This window comes from Protopterus annectens, chromosome 5.part0, assembly GCF_019279795.1.
Source record: "Protopterus annectens isolate FY-2018-M chromosome 5.part0, PAN1.0, whole genome shotgun sequence".
NCBI classification, from domain to species: domain Eukaryota; kingdom Metazoa; phylum Chordata; order Ceratodontiformes; family Protopteridae; genus Protopterus; species Protopterus annectens.
The window spans coordinates 186,653,813-186,677,739 of NC_056735.1; the positions used below are offsets into that span (position 1 = coordinate 186,653,813).

Sequence of the window (23,927 nt, forward strand, 5' to 3'; positions counted from 1 at the left end):
AGAGATTCCTGACACATGTTTAGAAGGGTTTGATATTTTGTGTGTCAAATGCTGGATTTTTCACATGACGGATGTTAGGATTCAAATCAGAACTCTATGACTGACAGAAAAGAAATGGGGGGCAAAGGTGGTTATATGTTACCTGGTGAACGACAGCATAATGTAGGTCATCCATATGCAAGTAACCCTGACTGGAGGAGCTAGACATTTTCTGTAGAGCTTGGGATATCAGAAAAGGAAAAGTGAAAACGTACCCACTGAAGGAGGTCTCCAAAATCAGACCAGGTTTCAAAACTGATCTTCCTGAGTATTAAATTCCCTAAAACAGCATTCATTTTCTGATGGTATTTTAGCCAACACAGCCTAAGGTTTACATAATATATATGTATCATTTTTTTCAATCTGCTTTATGTTGACTAATTTTCTAAATGGGTTAAATCAAGCTAAAAAAATGTTATAGAGAGAAATTCAGCCTAAGAATGTGCTCTGCTGATTTGTTTAAAAGGCACAAACTTGACCAGCTGGTGTTTCAGACCTCAGGGCAAGTATTTGTTATTGCAGTGAATATTCTAGCTGATATACAACGCGTTCTTCTCAGATTTTTTTTCTCTTAGTCTTTGGATGAAGTTACTGTACAGCAGTCTTGACCTAGATTTTTAATTGCTAATTTTGGTTGTAAATACACTGTACAGAAAACATGCCATCTGTTGACAATGGTCTAAGTAATCAGAAGGGAATATTCAGATGACTCCTTATGCTAAACTCCTGACATCAGGTGTTGCAATTTGCACATTATACATAGAACAGGTGCATGGATATCTTTTGTTTAGCAGGCTCTTACAATGACAAAAAGGGCCTTCTAAACAAAGGGTTTCACCTTACAACCACTTACTGTTGTCAACCGGTTAGCAAGACAGATAATTCTGCAAGTATGTCCACAGTGACAAAAGTCAAGCAGGAAATCAGGAGAGAAATACAGCAAATTCCTGTGTTATTAATTTGTGTTGTTTGTACAACACATAAAGGAATATTTTATTAACTTTCAGGTGATTTAAACTGATTATTTTAGACTTAATTCCTTGCTTTTCATGAGTCACAATTGACTCCTGACTGTTTTTCCTTCTGTGTCATGAATGCTTTCACTAACAGAAATGGACAGTTCAGAGTCCCTTATTTACCTTTTGCTTGTGTGTGGAATGTAGGAGGAAAGCAGAGCACCTGGAGAAAATGCACACTAACACAAGGAGGACATGCAGACTCTGCACAGAAGGCACCCAAGAAAATGCACACTAACGCAGGGAGGACATGCAGACTCTGCACAGAAGGCACCTGGAGAAACGGACACTAACACAGGGAGGACATACAGACTCTGTACAGAAAGCACCCAAGAAAATGTATACTAACACAGGGAGGACATGCAGACTAACACAGGGAGGACATGCACAGTAACACATGAAGGACATGCAGACTCTGCACAGAAGGCACCCAAGAAAATGCAAGCTCACACAGGGAGGACATGCAGACTAACATAGGTAGGACATGCAGACTCTGCACAGAAGGCACCCAAGAAAATGTACGCTAACACGAGGAGGACATGCAGACTCTGCACAGAAGGCACGCAACAAAATGCAGACTAACACAGGGAGGACAAGCAGACTAACACAGGGAGGACATGCAGACTCTGCAGAGAAGCCACCCAAGAAAATGCACACTAACGCAGGGAGGACATGCAGACTCTGCACAGAAGGCACCTGGAGAAACGGACACTAATACAGGGAGGACATACAGACTCTGCACAGAAAGCACCCAAGAAAATGTACACTAACACAGGGAGGACATGCAGACTCTGCACAGAAGGCACCCAAGAAAATGTACGCTAACACAGGGAGGACATGCAGACTCTGCACAGAAGGCATCCAAGAAAATGTACGCTAACACAGGGAGGACATGCAGACTCTGCACAGAAGGCACCTGGAGAAACGGACACTAACAGAGGGAGGATATGCAGACTCTCCACAGAAGGCACCTGGAGAAAATGGATACTAACACAGGGAGGGCATGCAGACTCTGCACAGAAGGCACCTGGAGAAAATGGATACTAACACAGGGAGGACATACAGACTCTGCACAGAAGGCACCTGGAGAACATGTACACTAACACAGGGAGGACATGCAGACTCTGCACAGAAGGCACCCAAGAAAATTCACACTAACGCAGGGAGAACATGCAGACTCTGCACAGAAGGCACCTGGAGAACATGTACACTAACACAGGGAGGACATGCAGACTCTGCACAGAAGGCACCTGGAGAAAATGGACACTAACACATGGAGGATATGCACACTCTGCACAGAAGGCACCCAAGAAAATGTACACCAACACTGGGAGGACATGCAGACTCTGCACAGAAGACACCTGGAGAAAATGTACACAAACACAAGAGGACATGCAGACTCTGCACAGAAGGCACCTGGAGAAAATGTACACAAACACAGGAGGACATGCAGACTCTGCACAGAAGGCACCTGGAGAAAATGTACACTAACACAGGGAGGACATGCAGACTCTGCACAGAAGGCACCTGGAGAAAATGGACACTAACACATGGAGGATATGCACACTCTGCACAGAAGGCACCCAAGAAAATGTACACCAACACTGGGAGGACATGCAGACTCTGCACAGAAGACACCTGGAGAAAATGTACACTAACACAGGGAGGACATGCAGACCCTGCACAGAAGGCACCTGGAGAAAATGGACACTAACACACGGAGGATATGCACACTCTGCACAGAAGGCACCCAAGAAAATGTACACCAACACTGGGAGGACATGCAGACTCTGCACAGAAGACACCTGGAGAAAATGTACACAAACACAGGAGGACATGCAGACTCTGCACAGAAGGCACCTGGAGAAAATGTACACAAACACAGGAGGACATGCAGACTCTGCACAGAAGGCACCTGGAGAAAATGTACACTAACACAGGGAGGACATGCAGACTCTGCACTGAAGGCACCCAAGAAAATGCACACTAACACAGGGAGGACATGCAGACTCTGCACAGAAGGCACTCAAGAAAATGCACACTAACACAGGGAGGACATGCAGACTCTGCACAGAAGGCACCTGGAGAACATGTACACTAACACAGGGAGGACATGCAGACTCTGCACAGAAGGCACCCAAGAAAATTCACACTAACGCAGGGAGGACATGCAGACTCTGCACAGAAGGCACCTGGAGAACATGTACACTAACACAGGGAGGACATGCAGACTCTGCACAGAAGGCACCTGGAGAAAATGGACACTAACACAGGGAGGATATGCACACTGCACAGAAGGCACCCAAGAAAATGTACACCAACACTGGGAGGACATGCAGACTCTGCACAGAAGGCACCTGGAGAAAATGTACACAAACACAGGAGGACATGCAGACTCTGCACAGAAGGCACCTGGAGAAAATGTACACAAACACAGGGGGACATGCAGACTCTGCACAAAAGGCACCTGGAGAAAATGTACACAAATACAGGAGGACATGCAGACTCTGCACAGAAGGCACCTGGAGAAAATGTACACTAACACAGGGAGGACATTTAGACTCTGCACAGAAGGCACCTGGAGAAAATGTACACTAACACAGGGAGGACATGCAGACTCTGCACTGAAGGCACCCAAGAAAATGCACACTAACACAGGGAGGACATGCAGACTCTGCACTGAAGGCACCCAAGAAAATGCACACTAACACAGGGAGGACATGCAGACTCTGCACTGAAGGCACCCAAGAAAATGTACACAAACACAGGAGGACATGCAGACTCTGCACTGAAGGCACCCAAGAAAATGCACACTAACGCAGGGAGGACATGCAGACTCTGCACAGAAGGCACTCAAGAAAGTGCACACTAACACAGGGAGGACATGCAGACTCTGCACTGAAGGCACCCAGCCAAGAACGGAATGGGAAAGCCTCTTGCTATGAGGTGCCAGTGCTACCCCCGTTGTACCTCTCTGCTGCCCTTAGACTCAATAGGTTAGGTTGAAACAAAAACCACTGTTTTGCAGACATGTTGGCAGTTGCAATACATGAAATGTAACAATAAATGAATTACAATATGATAAAAAGGAACCTTGTAAGTAAGAAGTCTCACTGATGTCAGTAAAATTTGATTTGCAAAATAAGAGTGTTCTGTAACCGAAGACAGTACAGATGGACTCCAGTTAGGCACTCCAAACTGGCACTATGGCAGGTATTTTTACAGAGCTAGATCTCCCTGCAGACAGACTTTTGTATATCTTCTGTTCTACAGATTTCTGTCTGCCTGATGCTTGCCACAGATAGATCATTTACATGTATTTCTTCAACAAGGAAAAGTGGGATCACACTAATGCACTATGTTGAAAGATACATATAAAATAACTTAATTCACGATTACAGAGACAGGAAAATATGAATTATTTGGGAACAACTCTTAATGCTGACTTATCAGCTGAAAAAAAAAATGTCTGGATCTTTGACTTGAGGTTTTCTAGACAGCCTGCTTTGAATACTCTGAAGTATGCCTATCTTGGGAACTAATTTACTTGTAAATTCATGGAAAATGCTGATTATGTTCTGAAAATGAAAGTAAAATGATCTTGTTACAGCCAGGTTCTATTGAATGAATCTGGCTATTACAAAAGAAAGTGAACCTCAGACTGCCTCAGATATGGCATCAGAAAGGAATTAGCAGCTTTAAAAGTTGCAACATTCTTTGTCTTGCTACACAAATGGCAACCAGAATCAGATAGTACTAATCATTTTTTTAAGCCCGGGGCGGGAGGGGGGGGGGGGGGTGCGACACTAAAATTCTGCTTTATGTGTTCTCAAAATGGATGTCAAGAATTTCTCAAGGTGAATTTCTTGGCACCCATTTCCTGAGCACATAATATAGAAGATTATGATTATATATCTGATCATAACCAATTTACTATGCATTCGAAAAATGGCTGCCAAGAAATTCACCTAAAGAGCGATGCTCAAGAGATGAATCTTGGCATCCATGTTAAGAACACACCCGTCATTGTTTGTAGTACATGGAGCTTTACATACTGTATGTACTGTAAGTTACAGAAAAAATAGTGTTGGAGTACAAACTGTTTTTACTGGCATTTACTGAAAAATGAAAGTGAGTAATCGCAGCAAATTGAGAAAATCAGAGGAGGCTGAGAATTGAGCTAGACCAGAAAACGGTGGAACAGGTTAACAGCTTCAAGTGTCTGGGAGGGATGGTTGAGGAGAAAGGAAATCTGTATGAGGAGGCCAAAGCTAGAATCAGAGGAACTGCAGCCAACTGGCATAGAGTGCCAGGTGTAGTATATGACAGAAGAATGCCAAAGAAGCTGAAAAATAAAGTCTAACACACATTGGTACAACCAGTACTACTGTATGATACAGAATTCTGGGCAGTGAAGGCATAGTAGTTAAGGAAGCTAGAGGTGATGGAGATGAAGTGTCTGAGATGGGTGGTAGGATACACATTGTGGGATAGACAAAGAAATGAGGACATTAGATCATTAGCCAAAATAACTCCAATTGCAGAGAAGGTCAAAGAGAACAGATTATAGTGATTTGTGACATGTGCAGAAAAGCAAAAGATGATCTGGAGAAAAAGGTTTGGGACAGACAGGAAGAAGGCAAGAGGAAACAAGGGCATCCAGCAAAGAGATGGATGGATTGTGTGAGAGAAGACCCGCTACAGTTAAGCATGACTGGCGAAGAAGGTAGGAAAGTAGCGTTGAATTGAGAGAGATGGTGACAGTTGATCCAAAACCCTGACCCCATGGAGAAAACGGGAAAAAGGGGTTAATGATGATTAATGGTGATGATTACGGAAAAAGGGGTTAATGATGATTAATGGTGATGATTACGGAAAAAGGGGTTAATGAGAGTAACTTGGGAACTAGCAGAAGTGTAAAACTTCCTTAGATGTAATACTGCTAACTAATAAATAGATTTGTTGTACTAAACTAACTTTGAAGGGTCACCGATGACATTTGAAACTTTACCCTAAAGAACTTTGTGCAAAAGCAGCACTTCTCAGGTCAGATGAGGATGGCTAATGCTACGGTCAAAACTAACTATCTAACCCAGTCTTAAACCCATAAACTATGCCATAGTAACATCTGTTCTTCCCATGATACAACACAAGCTAACAAAGGCAATGTAGTCCTCAAGATTCTGTGGCATACTACTTTTCATAACTCATTCATTTACTTTTATTTTTTCAAATCTTCTGACCTGCTTGTGCTTGTGAGGGTCATGGTGGTAGCAAGCTAAGCGGGGAAGAGCAGAAATCCCTATCCCCAGTAACAGTGTCACTCTCTTTTTGTGGGATCCCTCCAATGTATCCTGGTTATGTCCAATAGTATCCTGCTAATGGGATAGACTTGATTCACCTTGCACGATATTTGGTCATGCATTCTCACAAGATTAACAGACTAGGATCATCTCAGTTAATCAAGCACTCTTTCAGCACTAATGTACTGTACTCTTTACCCTTCTGCTGTGGATTGTCGAGTAGGCATATCTAAGTCTAGGAGAGGTGAGACATGCTCCAACACATGGGAGAAGAGATGAGGTACTTGTCTCTGTCCAGGTAACAACCTAGTCTGAGGTTCAATGAAAGAAGCTTTCAGCAAGTTTTATTTCTGAGAGTTCAGTCAGCGAGTTGACATGATTCACCCAAACCTCCTCAACTAACCTGTTAACAAAAAGGAGTAGCAACTGCACCCCAAGATCCTTTCAGATTGTCAAGCTATTCACAATGTCACTGATAGGGGGCTCAGTTAACTCATTTCTGTAGCCTGTATCTGTGATTTCATCCTTTCAGTGAATTCCCAAAGCTCATGATCATAGGAAAGGATGGGGACACAGACTGGCCAGTAAATTGAGAAGTTTGAGCATGACTCAGTTCTTGCTTCACCACAATGTTTCGTAAAATGCATGCAATATAAATGGTGCTTCACCCACTAGATCCCCTCTACCTTAACTCATGAACAAGATCCTAACATACTTCAACTCCTCCACCTGAGGAATGTGCTGTCTCTTTACCTGCAGACAGCAATCCACTCTTTTCAAGCAGATGCCATGACTTCTAATTCGGGGATGCTGATTTTCATCCAAACTGCTTCCATGTCTAGGAACTGCAGAATTAGAAGAGCTACTTTATGTACTAAAAGAATTTATGAACTGAGTGGTAGGTCATAAAACCCCACTTCACCTTACAATCTCCTTTATCAACTACATGCAGGGGATTAGACTTTCTCAGAGGTTGTGTCTAAGTGTGGAATTCATTGCCAAGGATATGAGCAGCATTTTCAAATCATAACACTTTCATGGACCAAGTCCTGACTGTTATGTTGGTGAGAGGGAACTGAGCTTTTTAATTCTGCAGCCTTTGGACATGCAAACTCATTATGCAGTATATTTAACTAACGGTTGATTATAATAATAAAAGTACCTATTCAAGATGTAAATGTATCCTGTTAATGCTGATAGATTCTGCAACCAATAGCAGTCACTAAAAAGCCTCTCAAAGAAAAGTCAATACTCAAAAAAAACTTTGACAATGTAAAAAAATATTTCCTTTCTGAAAGCGTTCACGTCCAGCTGATCCCCTCAATCTAACAATACTGTAACCTAGATATTCTCATTTCAAGACTACCCTAACTTGGGAAAAAGGGCATGAATTTTACCCCACGTTTGTATGACCCATGAAGTACTGAACACGTGAAGCGCTTATGATGCTCAAAATTAGAAGTTCAATTCACTTGTTTAACATTTCAGAAACTGACTTTTCATGGGGACCTCATATATATGTGGAAAAAAAAAACGATCTGTGCAGTTAGTATTGTTTTCATCAACTCCCAAACCATCAGCCTACTCCAGTGAACCATCTTAAGGAATATAAACTACTCCAAGCCTACACAACCTCAGAATAAATTACAAATTTTGTTGTGTCATGCCTGCTTGATAAACATACTTGAATGGCTGGGACTTGATCAAAAAATGCATCAAGAACATAGAACTATCCATACCAGTTTATCCCTTTTTGTGTCAACCATTGTCTAGTTCAATTTATACCTGGAAATAAATGGTTATGAGTTAATAGTTCTTGGTTACTAAAATTAAATGGATTTAGTAACTTTATTGCAAATGTTTCAGGGTATTGCATTTTCAAAAAAGGTGGAGAGGTTTAATAAAGCAATGATTATTTCAACATATTTGACTCAATGAGAAGAGTTTGTAAAACTACTTTGATCTTAAGTACCATCAGCGTGTAGGCAGCAGTAGATGTAAATACCGCAATGATCAGTATAAACATGCAAACAGCAAAGGTGCATCATACATTTCTCCTTCAGACTAATGATCATTTCTAATGCATGCCTTAAAATCACATTGATATGTATAGACATCAGGCAAAAAAATCTTCCCTATGCAATAAGCAGATGACTAAATGTGCCTGGCAAAGCCCCAGTGAAACAGAAACTGGAATCAGTGCAATTTAATAGAATTTCTGGAACAAACTGTACCTTCTGTTGAGCAGTTCTGCCCACAAGCTGTCTGCAGAATATAGAACATCTCTCTTGTATGCTTGCCACCTTGCAGGAATGTGATCAGCAGTACAGAAAAAATGGAGTGCAGATAAAAACCAGAAATAAAGAGAAGGGAAGTAAAAGCACAATAAATGAATTGAGAAGAGAGCCCAGCAAAGTATGAACATCTACAAGAGACTACAAGCCTGTGAGAAATGTTAAAAAGCTTTGCATAAAATAATGCATTTCAGACTACACAGAAGCAGTAAACAAATTCTAATAGCTTGCAATATAATGAAAAGGACTAAAAGATACAGAGTTAAGAAAGCAGTTTTAGTAAAGAGTGCAGTGACAAACTGGTAAATTGCATTTGGCAGTAGTGTATTTTATCATTATGTCCTTCCTTTGTAATACTGAAGTTCATTTAGTGGGTAAACGTTTTTATGAATTTCATCAGAGGTCCTAGATGGAAGAATAATGTCAGACTAAGCAGCTGTACCTGTAATTTCAAACCACAGTAATGTACTTGCAGGTTGTACTGAGACCACACCCACAATTTCTGTCACTTTATCGTTTTCCATCACTGTGAAGTTGTAGAAAGGCTCTTCAAATGTCAACGTTGCTGATGTCGGCTGGGGTTTCTTTATCCACTCAATGTGAAGCCGTGCAGTAGAGGATTTTTGTGGACGACCATTGTCTACAGCTTTTACCTAAATGGTATTTAAAAAAAGCAGGTACACAACACACATTTATATGGTTAATTAATAACACCTTACTATGGCAACAGAGGATACAGGCAAAGTATAGTGGCAGGTAAGACAGACAATACAGAACTCAGATTTTGTTTATTACTATATTACCCGACTGATGAACATAACTTAGGATGTATGTACACCACTGGGAAGGAAAACAGAAATAATATGTCATAAGCATTTAGTACAGTTGTAGAAGCCATTAGAGTAGATACTTATATTGAACAGACACCTGCTACTGTATCCCTTACGGATGTGTACTACTGTCAGTCACAGGCAAGAACTCACATTAGTCACATCCCACAGAACATGGCACCTCCCCCATAACAACATTAAAATACTTGTATTTAAAGCTGGCACATTTTATTCAGTTCTGCTTTACTAGTTCATAGAATTAAATGTCAATATGTGAACTAAAGAATAACTGTCAGCAAACATAAAAGAAAGAAAAAAAAACTTGCAACAATAAATCTGGGTTAATGAAAATGTTGTATTAGAGCCACCACGTTTAAATTTGCATGTATCCATTCTCAACAAAAACGTCAAAAAGGGAAAAGAAAACAGCAAATATGAACAAAGAAAGTACAGGATGTCCTGCCATGGGCAGTCTGTCGCTCGCCCAATATAAATAAGCATAAAAATTATCTTGTTTGCTCCATACATCATATTTATGCTCCCCACAAACAAAGTAGGGCATAAAAGAGACGTATGGATGCAACTACCTCGCACTGAATTGCCCCACATGAGAACAGTTGCCATAGGACAAAGGGGTCCATGCACATCCAGAAGGAAAAAATGCAGAATGCACAAGAGGTAGTTAGAAGGAGAGAGTGAAAACCACAACAGTAAACAGAAGGATATCCATTGTTATGGTAAGATTTTCCACAACTGTACTATGACTTTTTATATCACTGTTGCAGTATTCATTAAAGAAGGGAGAGTAAAAAAGCTCAAGAAACAGAATGGGAGGTGGAAGGCTGAGAAAAGCCCTCAACAAACCCACATCAAATGGTTTCAGCAAAACTTGCTCTGGACGCAGAAACCATATCCAACTTATAATGCTTAGTAAAAGTATGCACTGAAGACCAGGTAGCAGCTTCAAGGATGGAATTGGTGTCCAACCCCTTGAAGAAGGCACCAGAAGAGGCAACATCCCTAGTGGAGTGAGCTCTAACAGAAGCAGACTGATTCTTGCAATGAAAATAACAAAAAGAAATGGAATTAGACATCCAGGAGGAGATGCTTTGCTTAGAAACAGTCAAACCCAAAGACCTGGGATGAAAAGAAACCAAAAGCTGGTCAGACTTACGAATATCCCTAGTTTTATCTAAATAGTACCTGAGCTGTATGTGCAGATCTAAGGTATGCAGAACCCTTTCCCTAACCGACTGAAAAGGGAAAAAGGAAGGACGTTGTAAGTTGCACCAACTGATTTAAGGACAAGTCATTTACTACCCTGGGCATAAAGGAGGGATTAGTATGAAGGGACACCCTGTCCATCTGAAAACGCAAAAAAGGATGAATGGCAATAAGGGCCTGGAGCTCAGAAACCCTCCGAGCAGAAGTAAGAGCAAGCAACAAAACAGTCTTCCAGGTACAATGTTGCAAAAAAGCACAATCTGCAGGCTTAAAAGAAGCCTGAGTCTTCTTTTGGCTTTTTCCCGGTTAGGGGTCGCCACAGCGGAACTCCGGTCCACTAATGACTGGCAGTAGAGTTTTACGTGCTGGCTTGCCGGGCCTAACGCACAACCTTCAACGAAGGAACGCCCATTCATGCATATTGCCACACAGAAGATGCTCTAACTGAGAATCGAACGGGCAACGTCTAACTTTGAGGCAACAACGCTACTGCAGCACCACCACCGCAGATCAAAAGAAGCCTGAGTCAATTTTTCCAAAACAAACTTAAGGTCCCAAGTAGGAGGAATAGGTTTTCTTGGAGGCCTTGTATGCAGTACACCTTTAAGAAATTGTTTGACCTCAAAATGACAAGTCAAAGGAGGAATCGAGGGCAGACAAGCAGAAATGGCTGACAAATGGGCCTTTGCAGAAGAATATGCCAAGCCAGACTGGAGCAACTCACACAAATAAGAGAGGACCAGAGGGACCCCACTGAAAAATGGCCCTGGTTACAAGCATGGCACCAGACCAAAAAACTTTCCCATTTGGACATATAAGATTTTCTGGTGGACAGTTTCCTTGCCATCTGTAAAACCTTGAGCATGTCCTCAGAAATGAGGTGCCTAAAAGGGATCAAAACCCTACCATCCACGATATCAGCTGCAGAGCGGACAAGTGGGCATGGATGAGAGACCCCTTGTCCCGTGTAAGGAGATCCAACCAGTGAGGTAACTTGTGATGATTGACCTGGCCAGAAGCATTAAGAGGGGGAACCAGTGCTGTCTCGGCCAAAAGGGAGTCACTAGCAATTTTTTGGGGCGTCCATCTGAATCTTTTGCAGGACTCTTGGAAGTAGAGGAAGAGGAGGGAAAGCATAAAGAAACCTCCCCTTCCAAAGAAAGGAAAGGGCATCCATTTTACAGGCCAGATGGCATGGCAGTCTGGAACAGAAATGATGAAGCTGCCTCTTTAGAGGGGCTGCAAAAAGATCTACCTGAGGAATACCTCACCAATGGGCAATGTCCACAAACACGTCTGTGTGAAGCATCCATTCATGAGCTTGTGTTCTGGACCTGCTCAGAGAGTCTGTCACAAGATTGTGCTCTGAAGAAATGTATACTGCCTGAAGATTTAACAGATAACTGAGAGCCACACCCCAAGACTGAAGCCCCATCCTGCAGAGGAGGTAAGATTTTGTGTCCCCCTGCTTGGCTTAATGACATACCACATCACTGTAGTGTTGTCTGTGTACACCTCAAAGGGCCAAGCCAGAACATGGGGTGAAAAGCCTGAAGGGCCAAAATCAGAGCCTTCTTCTATTTGATGTTGATATGGTTTGATTTCGGATGAGGAAGCTAAAGTCCCTGAACTTTCAGGTGACCCAAGAGATGCCTCCCACCCCATGGTCTGAGGCATTGGTAAACAGCTCCTGAGAAGTGACTGGAGGCTGAAAGGGCTGGCCTGGGCTGAGAGTGAACTGTCGAATCCACCACTCAAATTCTCCTCTGAGACAGGGAAGGAGAGGTATGCTGAAATTCACAGGGTGACGATGTTGCAGCCAAACCAACTTGAAGTACCACTGAAGCTTCTGCATATGCAGCTTGGCATGAGGAAGCATCAAAATAGAAGAGGCCATGAATCCCAGGGCCTGAAGAAACTCCCTGGCTGTCACAGCAGTCAGAAGAAGAAAAGACTGAAAGAAGGCTGTCAAAGACAATAACGCTGGAGATGGAAGAGATGCCAGCATTGGCACCATCTGAATCCTGCATCCCAGATACACATGATCCACACAGGGAGTCATGAGTGACTTTTGGAAGCTGATAATAAACCCCAGACTTTTAAGAAGAGAGATGGTGAGCAGCAGATCCTGTGACAATTGACTGGGAGAAGGTGTCTGAAGCAGCACGTCATCTAGATAAGGAAAAATCTGAATACCTTGGAGCCTGCAGAAGGTAATCACCAGAGCTAGGCATTTTGTGAATATCCTTAGGGTAGTAGAGAGGCCAAAGGGCAAAGCAGGGCACTGAAAATGAGAGGAAGACACAGAGGAAAATAAAAACTTCCTGAGGAGAAGAGTGACTATAAATATGAAGGTAAACATCTTTCAGATCCAAGGACACAAGAAAAGCCTGGGATAATAAAAGAGGAAACAGAGTTTGAAGCGAAAGCATCTGAAAACAAGGGAGCACGAGAAAGGTGTTGAGCCAGGAGAGATCCCAAATAGGTCCCCTAGTGCCCTCCTTTTGGGGAACCAGGAACATCCTGAATAAAAAACCCTTCCCACTTGAGAAGTGGGGACAGGTTGAACAGGGACCCTAGAACTTCTGGGAAATGAGAAAATTGCTCTAGAGGAGATTGAGGAATCCCAGAAAAAAGAGGGAGAGATTTCCATAACGTGAAGTAACCCTGACGGATAATAGAAAGAACCCAAGAGTTTGAAGTGATGAGATGCCAATTTGGAAGACAAAGGGAAAGTCGAAGGGACAAAGGATCCTGGTCTAAAGGCGGGGGGGGGCAACTGTCAAAGAGAAGCAGGCTTATCAGATAAAGGAGGCTTCTGGGTGACAGAAATCTGCCTTAGTAGAGGAGGCCCGCCTCCGACCCTTCCTGCCCCTAGAGGTTGGCAGGGTTGTGTGTGAAAAAAAACAGACTTAGAAGGATAATTCCTGTGGAACTTAGAGATAGGAGAGACAACAATATGCTTAAGGTCTTGCAAGGCTTTGCCTTTCTCTTGAAGAGACTTAAATATGTCAGCAGCAGCAGTCCCAAAAAGATGAGTATTATCTAAAGGACCGTCCAACAACTTGGCTTTAATGTCCTCAGGAAGAGACTGAAGAAGAAGCCAAGAATAACTCCTCATGATGGACCCAAATGGTGCAGCCCTAGAAGAGGCATTAGCAGCATTATAGCTACACTTAATAGAGTAGTGAGCCATTCGAGAGGTGGAACCTAAAAGGATTAGGCAGAGGATTTGCCATCAGGGAGGGTAGAGATAACCTGACAAGCCTGAGCAATTAAGGCCAGAGATTTCCTGGTCATGTGGGTCTGGTAATTCACATCCCTAAAAGCCAACGTAGAAGCAGTGCAAACATTCTTTCCTATCCTCTCCATTCTCCATTGTACTGCTATCCTTATGAGAAGGCAAAAGTTTGGAAGAGGGCAAACGTTTAGAAGGTTTTTCAGATGAGAGTGACACCACAACAGGATCAACAGAAGGACATTAAAAAATAGACAATCCTCAGGAGCCTTATAGAGTATATCAGGTTACTTAGGAGCAGGAGGCTGAGAATAAGGAGACTTGGCAGGAGCAATGAAAGTGTCTAACAAGACAACCAACACAGGAGGACCTGCAGATGGTTTAGGAGTATCTGCCTGAAGCAACTCATAATAGCTTCTCTGAATATCAAACACTTGTGAAGAATTCCACTTAAAGAATTCCATCATCCTAGCAATTGTACCCCAAAGGATAATTCCTCAAAAGAAGCTCAGGGTTAACAGACTCCTCTTCAACAGAACCATAAGCCAAAGATGAAGGCATCTGTGAAGAATAGGACAACGGCCCCTCACCAGACAGGGAATCTTCATCCAAGGAATCTAGTTCCCTTAACCATTTAGAAAGGGTAGAGGTCCAAGAAGGAGCAGGTACTAAACCCCTTTAGGAGGCTTTAGGGACATTAAGGGAGAGAACAAGCCCTGAGTAAACTCTTGCCATTCACTTTGATAATCCATAGAACAGACAAACATGCCTCAGTTTTTGTCTTTTCTTAGAAGGGACATTGGTCCTAACAATTACCGGAGATTCTCACCCTTGGCGAGATTCGAGAAGAGAACTCAAAATTTCCTCCCTGAACAATATCTGTGGAACCCCTCTAGGACCCTCTGAGATAATCAACCATCGTTCCTCCTTGACATCCAGACCAGACACTTGCAAAGCCTCAGAGGACCAGAACAGATGCCTGCAAAGCCTCAGTGAACATGCGAAAAGATGGATCCATGACAGCCTCCAGCAGGGTTGCAGCAGAGGAATCTGACGTAAACACTGAATGACCTTGCTTCTAGAGGGACATCCAGTGGCAGCTAGACAGTTAAAGAATCTGGCTGAGACTTCTTGGCCTTCTTCTTACCTAGCAGGAGTATCTTGGGGTTTAAAGGATTCCACCATGGTACCCTGGGCTAACTGTCCAAGCTGTTTGTTTTCAAGATAAATGGGCAGGGAAGACAAACAGCTTCTGTGTGTCTTAGATACAAATACCTTACAGATACTACAAGAGATATGGTTGTGGGAAGCGCCCAAAAAAGACACTGTTTGTGACAATCCTTATGGGAAAGCTACCTTCCATACTGACATTTTTCATACTCGGATGAATTCTAGGTAATAATATAAAATACAAGACCAAGAAAGTAAAATAAAAAATAACCACAACAGGGCACTTATCTGAAGTTGCTAAATATTCAGTATAGCAACAAAGTGTCCAAATCAACTGACAAAAACGGTGTACATCCCTTTTATTCCCTATGTTCTGTGCGGGGAGCATAATGTGGTGCAAATGGGATCTCTTTTAAACTTATTTATACTGGCTAAGTGATGGGCTGCCCAGGGTGGGACATACCTTTTTTAATGAATACTGCAACAGTGATATAGAAGGACATATACAGACACACACAAACACACACACACAATAACATTGACACACGCGCACACACACACACACACACACACATATATATATATATATATATATATATATATATATATTTATATAGACAGAGAGACAGACAGAGAGATACATACATACATATACTACACATATATGTATATATTATATTTCAAAGAACAAACGCACATGGGGTTACATCTACGTAACTTGAAGATTTATAACTGTGGTAAGTACCTTATATAACTGTACTGTCCTCTTCATTATTAATGCTTTACACTGTTCCTTACTATAAGGTAGAAGTAAGTAGTGTGTCAAACTGACCTGAACCAAGGAGTGAATACTCATGTGATGATGTGGAGTGTTGCCATCTGTGCCAGGGAGAATAGGGCATTGCAAGCATAACATATGCCAGCACAGTTAGCTGGAGTTTTGTAAACAATTTTGTGTCATTTGACTGTCACACTGACTTGTACAGATGCTTGTGTTAAAGATGTATCAACAGTGTTATTATAACTGACTAAATGTTTATGTTTAAACAAAGAATTCTGGAAGGGAAGAGAAGTTGTTTTTGAAATTGTTCTATAGCTTTCAGATACTGCAACAGATCTTAGCAAAGCTCTGAGTGTATTGTACCAGAATTAGGTGATCAAATTTATTTATTTATTTTGTTTATTTTTATTTTATTTTACATTTGTTAACTGGGATTGTCTGACTGAGCAAAAGCCCTTTTTCAGCAGAGGCCCGGGGGAGAAAAGCTCCAAAACATAATTACAATAAAAATAACCCTTACAAACACAGTTAACATTATAATCATTCATAATAAAACTTGTAGAACAGTTATTATATATATGCAGCTACAATTATCTGCATACTGCAGCAGAAGGAAAGGAGATAGTGTTGGGTAACAAATAATGAAGTAGACTAGTTTAAGTTGTAAATGTTTAAGTATAGAGGAGAAGAAATGATGGTAAGACAGAGGAAGTTAGGTTTGTTATTTAGTAAAGGTATATTCAAGGAGGCTGAGAACAGGTACAGATCCATTGACTTTTTAAGTACTCTTTAGTGACTAGTTTGAATACTTTAGGATGTGAAAGTGATCTAACTTCTTGTGGGAGTTTGTTCCAAGCAATAGAGGGATGGTAGCTGTATGTAATGGCTCCTATTTTGGACTTTGGCTTGTAGATTTGTAAAAGATCTTGGGTGGGGCTTCTGAGTAGTCTGAATGTGACATAGTGGGAGATTATGGTGCCTAGTGCTGGACAGTAGGATGGTGAAGAAATAATGGAGTGTATAATTTGGAGCTGAGAGAGGAGTAGGAAGTAGGGGTAAGAAAGGAGTAGGAAGTAGGGGTAGAAAGAAGTAGGAAATGTGGTGTCATTCCATAACCAGCACTAAGAGGATGGAACTTTCACAGCAGTTTGTTTTGTTTTCTTTGGAACCTGATATAAAGATCTACGACAGTTATCATAGTTGGTTGAGTTCAGTCCAGTTTGCTAGAAGCTCATCACCTTGCCGTGTGGAAGTAAGCATCTCAGCATCCTATCTTGCCTTGCTGTATTAAGTTAGCTTGGGAACAGTTATTCTTTAGACAGTCAGAAAATACAGTGAGATTCGTTAAGTATTGCTTTTCTGTACCTGTATGCATCTGTACAACTGTCTTTTTTTATTTCTCCTCTGATTGAAACTCTGGTGTTTATTGTATTTAGATATTTAGTATTCTCATGTTTTCTATTTTATTATTTATTATTAAATATTTTATACCTTTCATTGTGGCTGGTCTTTTAGAGAATAATTTTAACATCTTGAGAGTACTTGTGCTTATTTTAGTGATGGCATGGCCACTCTGAAAAGCTTTGCTGCTTTATTTACACTATGTATATTGGTATTAATTTTACTCAGTATAATTGGATACCCTTATAAGAGCCTAACAGTGGTTGACTGGTGGAAGCTTGGTTACCTTATAGTCTGGGCAGAAGGGGTACAGCTAGTAAATCTGTACAGCCTTTTCCCAGGAGTGTTTGTATGTGTGAAAATCAAATACCTAGGTGTGGGTGTGTCAGCTACTTGGAACTGGGATACAGTGCTCCAAACTGAGTCTTGTTTGGGATCTGGAGAGAGAGAGTGCAGTCCCAGGTCTTGAGCATGTCCCCGGTGTACTCTTGGGGGAAATTGTGCTTGAGACAGGGAGATGCATTTGAAAATACTGTGTAAATCCATTCTTGTTCTTAGTGACCATCTCTCACCAGTGTCAGTGGTGAGGATTGAGGTTCCTTGATTACCGGACGGGGGGGGGGTAGAGAGGCCATCACAACTTATTACAAAGCATACCATGCAGTACAGCTGAGGCAAAAACCTGCCTTAGCTCTGGACTGACAGTTTATCCTCCAGTGCTTTGTAAGTGTGCCCAGAAAAATGCAGTGCACACTTGTATGGCTTCACAGATCTCCAAAGCAGAAGCATTTCTAAATAAAGCAGCTACATGAGCTACCAAAAGAGCAAAGTGAAAGACTAACCTATCCATTCAGTTTTAGAAAAAAAGCGCACATGTTGAGCTTATTTATTTATTTATTTAAGATATTTAAATGCTTATCACTAAGCATCTCACCAAAAAAAGAATAAACTAATAAGTAAATCAATAAAAAAAAAAAAAAAAAACAAACAAATGCTGTATGAAGAGACAAATTAAAATTATTAATGTTTAAAAATAAATTTAATTATTCAAACTAATGACTGCCTTACAACTTTGACTTTGGTAAGCCCATCTGAAAAAACAGTATTTCGGGGACCTTCTACAGGAAGTCTCAGAGCCACAAACTTGAATGATTGAAGACAGCTGATGCCACAGGTTCAGTACAATGCGGGTAAAGGGTACTCTACCAGAACCTACCAAATGAGAGCCAGCAGCCTCTTTCGTGATGACTTAAGGGGCCTAGTTACGGGTCCACCTGGAACACAAGGTACAAAGAAGGTCTTTTGGATAGATGTGCACTAGACTGTGCAGAGCTTTGCATGTCAGAAATAAGACCTTAAATACAGACCTGCCAGCAACCAGGAGCCAGTGAAGATCTCCAAACACAGGAATAATATGGCAGAAATAATTTTGCTGTAGGATACTGCATCTTCTGCAGATGTGCCAGGCAGAGCCAGATCCAGCACTAGGCAACCTAGATAGTTGCATAGAGTCCGCTTGCTTGGTAGGGGTCCACTAAGGGCTGCCACAACGTTAAATGATAAAGAATTTTACATTTTTTGTGTCCATGTGTGCATCTTTACATTATTTTCTTTAAGGATGCACTTTCTGCGTAGGCATTGTACAGCAATGCGCAAGATTTAAATGCATGTTGGTAATTCACTTTCATTACATTTCTCAGACTGCTTGTTTCCATCCTTTTGGAGCACACATTGAACTGGAGAACTTAGAACTGCTCCTGCTTTGAAAGCACATTAGTCTGGAGAACTTGGAACTGCTGCTGCTTTCCCTGTCAGATAAGTGCTGCCATAGACTGGGAGATGAGCATTCCAGGTACTCAGAGGTATGTGTGTGAAATGCCCTAATTAGTGATGGCAGGTTAGTGAATTAGCTTGCTCAGGCTCAAACCCTGTACGTAAGCTACAGGAGACAAGGGCCTTAATCCTCTACACCAACTACCAGACTTAGTGATCATAGTTGATTGAGATGTGTTGGAAATGGGGGAGGGAGGAGAGATGCTGCACTCCTGACTATTAATTCCTTGGGATTACACTGTCTATGTTAATGGTATGTGTTGTGAGATCTTTTACATCTGCCTGAGCTATCAAAAACAGTGTGTTTTAGTACAGTTTTAAGGAATTTGAGTTTCAATGCACTTTCGAGGAATATGAGTTTCAAGGGAAGAGACACTTACTGTCGGTCATGGTAAGTCTGTTTTCAATGTGCAACTGTTTCATTGAGCAAATGGCTGTCAGTGTTTGTACTATAAAATTTCAAAGTAATGTAAGTAGCAGAACAGGTAGCAGACATGTCTTTGGTGTAGAAAGCTATGGGTTTTAGTCCTACATTATGTAGATGGGTGAGGTGTTGCACTGCTGAGTATGTCATCTTTTGAATGAAATGTTAAACTGAGGCCCCATCTGTCTGTGTTAATGGTAGGTGCGGTGAGATCTTTTACATCAACCTGAGCTATTATAGGATCATAGAAGATTACTAATCCCTTACAAGCTTAGTGTGTGTGTGTGTGTGTGTGTGTGTGTGTGTGTGTGTGTGTGTGTGTGTGTGTGTGTGTGTTAAGTCCAGGAAAGTTTCAGCTGCCAAGCTGATTAAAGGCCTGCAGTTTTAGTCCTGCAGACGTGGATGGATACTTGTACTATATCAGATGTTATGCTACAGCATATAAAGTGGGAGGCTCAGGCTAGCCACTGTTGATAATAAAGATGACCTTAAATTACAACAAGGACTCAGAATTTGATTCTTTATTTACAAAACAAACATTGTTTTAATGATGCAAATCAGTGAATGATTACTTAACCAAAGCTTTACTTCCTAGCAGGTAGCATCAACTTGACAAAACTTTGAACTACATAAAACTGCAAACCCAATGCAACAAACAAGAAGGTATCCCACCTAATTTCAACCTTCAAATGAATTGTCAATATCTGCCTTGCATGCTGGTAGAAAAAGTGGGTCACAGCATTGACAACTCCAGACAATCCTCTATTTACTTGCTTTTTTCCATACAAAAAACTAATTAACATCTTTTTCCTTACACAGGTTATGCTCTCCCACAACAGAACAACCCCCATCAGTTTATCGGCTCTACTGACGAGGCTCAACTAAGAAAAAAGTTTAAAGTACAACAATGGGATTCTATTATTAAATGATCAACTTCTCTGTCTTTTTTCTCCCTATTTACTGTCCCTGCTATGAATAAACAATAATACAGCATTTAAAATATTTTAAATTGACTGTTTCTCTCTACTAGAACAGCACCTTATTGTCCCACCCTTGAAAAGCTTGCTGCAATCTCTAATTCACTGATACATCAAGGCCACTGAATACAGATAGTTTTCTGGCCATTTCTCACCCCAAACTGACATCACTATTACCGAGCTAAAAACCCACCCATGCTGTGATGTTACAGCTCCCTGGACCTTCCCGTACCCATACAGAAAGTGAAGGATAGAACAAGGAAACAGTACATGAGTCAAGTATCCTACTGTGAGATGTCAATCATAGTAGGTAACAGCTCAAATTACCCTTAGCATTTTGACAGCTAGGGAAGTTAGGTGTGAAGGGAAATGGGAGATTAGTCAAAGTAGTACAATTCAGGCTTCACAAAAGAATGCAGTTTAGCCATTCTAAAAAGAAGCAGCAGTAAAAAGCATTTTGTAAGTCTGTTCTGTGGTATTTGCACTGTTTGTGTTTTAAGTAGTCATTGAACAGCATGAAATGTTACTTAAAACAAACTGACTGAAAGCAGCAGTGTATGTATGTAAAATGAATGCAGTGACAGCAGCTTTAGAAAGAAAGGGACCTGAGTGATGTCATTTTTATAGACAAGCATTGCATTGTGGGATACCTAGAGGCAGCCTAAACAATCAGAATTACTGCAAGATGCCAGACCCCATGTGGTCAGACTCAGAAATTATGTATAAAAATATTTAAAAAACTGTAAACAGCCCCAGAGTGGTGTTAAAATGTATGAAACACCAAACCATGATGAAATAAACATAATAATAATTATAAACCAGGAAGCCACACAAACTTATCTAGTTTTGTTTTTATCAAGGCATATAAAGTGCTAAACTATATCACCGGAAAGCTGTCTACTCAAAACAATATACTTGAATAGAAATCTCATAACAATGTACTCCATCTGGAACTATTAAAAACTCAATTTTTAAATTATTCTTCCATACACTGTATCACCCAAAAGCCAGATGATTACAGAAACTTGTCAGATGTCTGTCCTATTCACTGTAGCAAAATAAACTAAAAATAATGTATCAGAGGTCCACATACAAGCATTATAGTATGTAAATACTGGTACTCATGGTATGTTCTGTGGCAGTCACAGTATGTTCTGTGGTAAGATCTGTCTGCCTTGCATGCTGGTATTTGTGGTATGGTCTGTGGCAGATCTGCCTGCCTTGCATTCTGGTAGTCATGGTATATTCTGTGGCAGGATCTGCCTGCCTTACATACTGGTAGTCATGGTATATACTGTGGCAGGATCTGCCTGCCTTGCATACTGGTAGTCATGATATGGTCTGTGGCAGATCTGTCTGCCATGCGTGCTGGTAGTCATGGTATGTTCTTCATCTTTATTATCAGCAGTGGCTAGCCTGAACCTCCCCACTTTATATGCTTTAGCATAACATCTGACATAGTACGAGTATCCATCCATGTCTGCAGGACTAAAGCCTGCCTGCCTTGTTTAGGTTAAGTAGGCTATGATCAACATATAATACTCATTAGTAAGAAATATAATAGCAAACATCCATAATGAAGAAAGTAAAACATTTGTTATATATATATGTTTTTATAAGCTTTCTGCCCCTTACTTCCCCCATATTAGTTTAGGGCATATTAGTCACATATACAGAGGTGGCTATCAGGACAATAGCTGACCAAAGTGAACCATCATTCAAGCAGGCATGAAGTTTGTTTGTGCCTAGTCCTATTTCATATCTTTCTCCCTGCTACAGAGACAAAGACAACTCTCAACTCTGTATCCTGAGGGTTTGGCTTCACCCTATATTGGGGGTTGCATGCATTTAAGGGTCAGATCCCTACTGTCCAAAGTCTGAAGCACTATTACATGAAGAAACTGCCATTGTAGATGCATTATCCATGAGGCAGAGCTCAGTGGCATTTCTGACAGGCTAAACCCTTTACTTGGCGATTGATGTGCATTCCCTCATCACCACTGGGGTTCACATTACCTCCCAAATCTATGCTCACTTCCATGCATTCACTGCAAAGGCTGCCACTACTGAGGACACAATGCCAACTGCACATGCTCAGTTATATGCTGCACACCTTTATGTAGTACAGCACTGGTATTACAATGGTCAGACTATCTTCCTCCCCCTCAAAAGATGCAAACCACCTCGACTCCACTGTAAGCTTCTCCAGTGCCTGGGACACTATATAGACATGGTTCACCTAGATCACAGCCCAGGCTTCACCATTAAATTATTTAGCATATATAATTTTAAAATTAATTATAAAAATTGTTTCTCTGGTTTAAGTCAAAAATATTTCTACTTGGAAGCCTCATCCACCAGAAATATTGTGTCTGACATAAATGCAAAGTCCCCATAGTTTTACTGATATTCTGATGGGAATTCAGGACACAGCACACATCTGCAATACCATGGCCCTTACCAGACAATTCAAAAGGGATGTACAGTTCCTCTTCCTAAATGGATACCCCTCCCCCGTGCTTTCAACTGCTAACAACTGTGAAAACTTTATCATCTCACAAATGGAGAAAGAAACAGAGACCTGGATGTTAAACAATATCAGCAGACCCTTATCACTAAAACAAATTAGCTATACTTTACTCACCACTGATATTCAGAAATCTCTGCAGTAAATTTACTTGTTCAGTCCTGTGAAATGTCATTCTAGCTTCATGTAACCAGAGTAGCAGAAGACTGCAAAAGTAATGCAACCCCTACATTATTACATGATCATGCTGAGAAGCCATGTGTAATGCAACGCTACCTTCAGAACTCACCATTTTCAGTGAAAAACTTCATCAGGGAAAGATGCTTCCCCTCATACTCCATGGAGGAGCAGATTAGGTCTATATTAGAACGTCGAAATTTCATTATTTCGAACGTTCTAACATTGACCCCTAGTCAGCGAATGCTGAAAATAGCAAAACGACAGATGACCAAATTTTTTCCTAGGGAAAGAATTCGGTTTTCCATTTCTGTCGTTTCGCTATTTTCAGCACTGTGGTGGAAAGTTACAGGTTGGGTTCAGGTAAGTGTGAGATTGGGCATGGGTTAGGTGAGTTAGGGCACGAGGGAGGTATGTGGGCGATTGTGTGGACGTGAGGGTTAGGTGAGCTAGGGTTAGGGCACGGGTGAGGTGAGTGTGCGATAGTGACGGACCTTAGGGTTAGGGTTTGGGTTAAGGTAAGTGGATAGTTAGTGGTGTTTGTACAGTTTAGTGTAGGGTTAGCTTCAAGATTTTGGGTGTATGTGTGTGGATTGCTGTTTGTTTGGTGTGCTTGTGTTGTGTGTATGTGTTTTGGAACAGCAAATTTTTTCCCTAAGAAAAAAATTTGCTGTTTTGAATGTTCGATGTTGT

At 41.3% G+C, this 23,927-nt stretch overlaps 1 protein-coding gene across 3 annotated transcripts in view; it reads right to left on the bottom strand.

Moving 5' to 3' along the window:
• Positions 1 to 23,927, bottom strand: part of FAT3 (FAT atypical cadherin 3) — a 2,670,157-nt gene that overhangs the window by 1,129,362 nt on the left and 1,516,868 nt on the right. For all 3 annotated transcript variants that reach the window (XM_044072199.1, XM_044072198.1, XM_044072200.1), the window contains exon 6: positions 9,095 to 9,305. In XM_044072199.1, the coding sequence (XP_043928134.1) occupies positions 9,095 to 9,305 (211 nt within the window). The remainder of the gene's footprint in view (positions 1 to 9,094; positions 9,306 to 23,927) is intronic.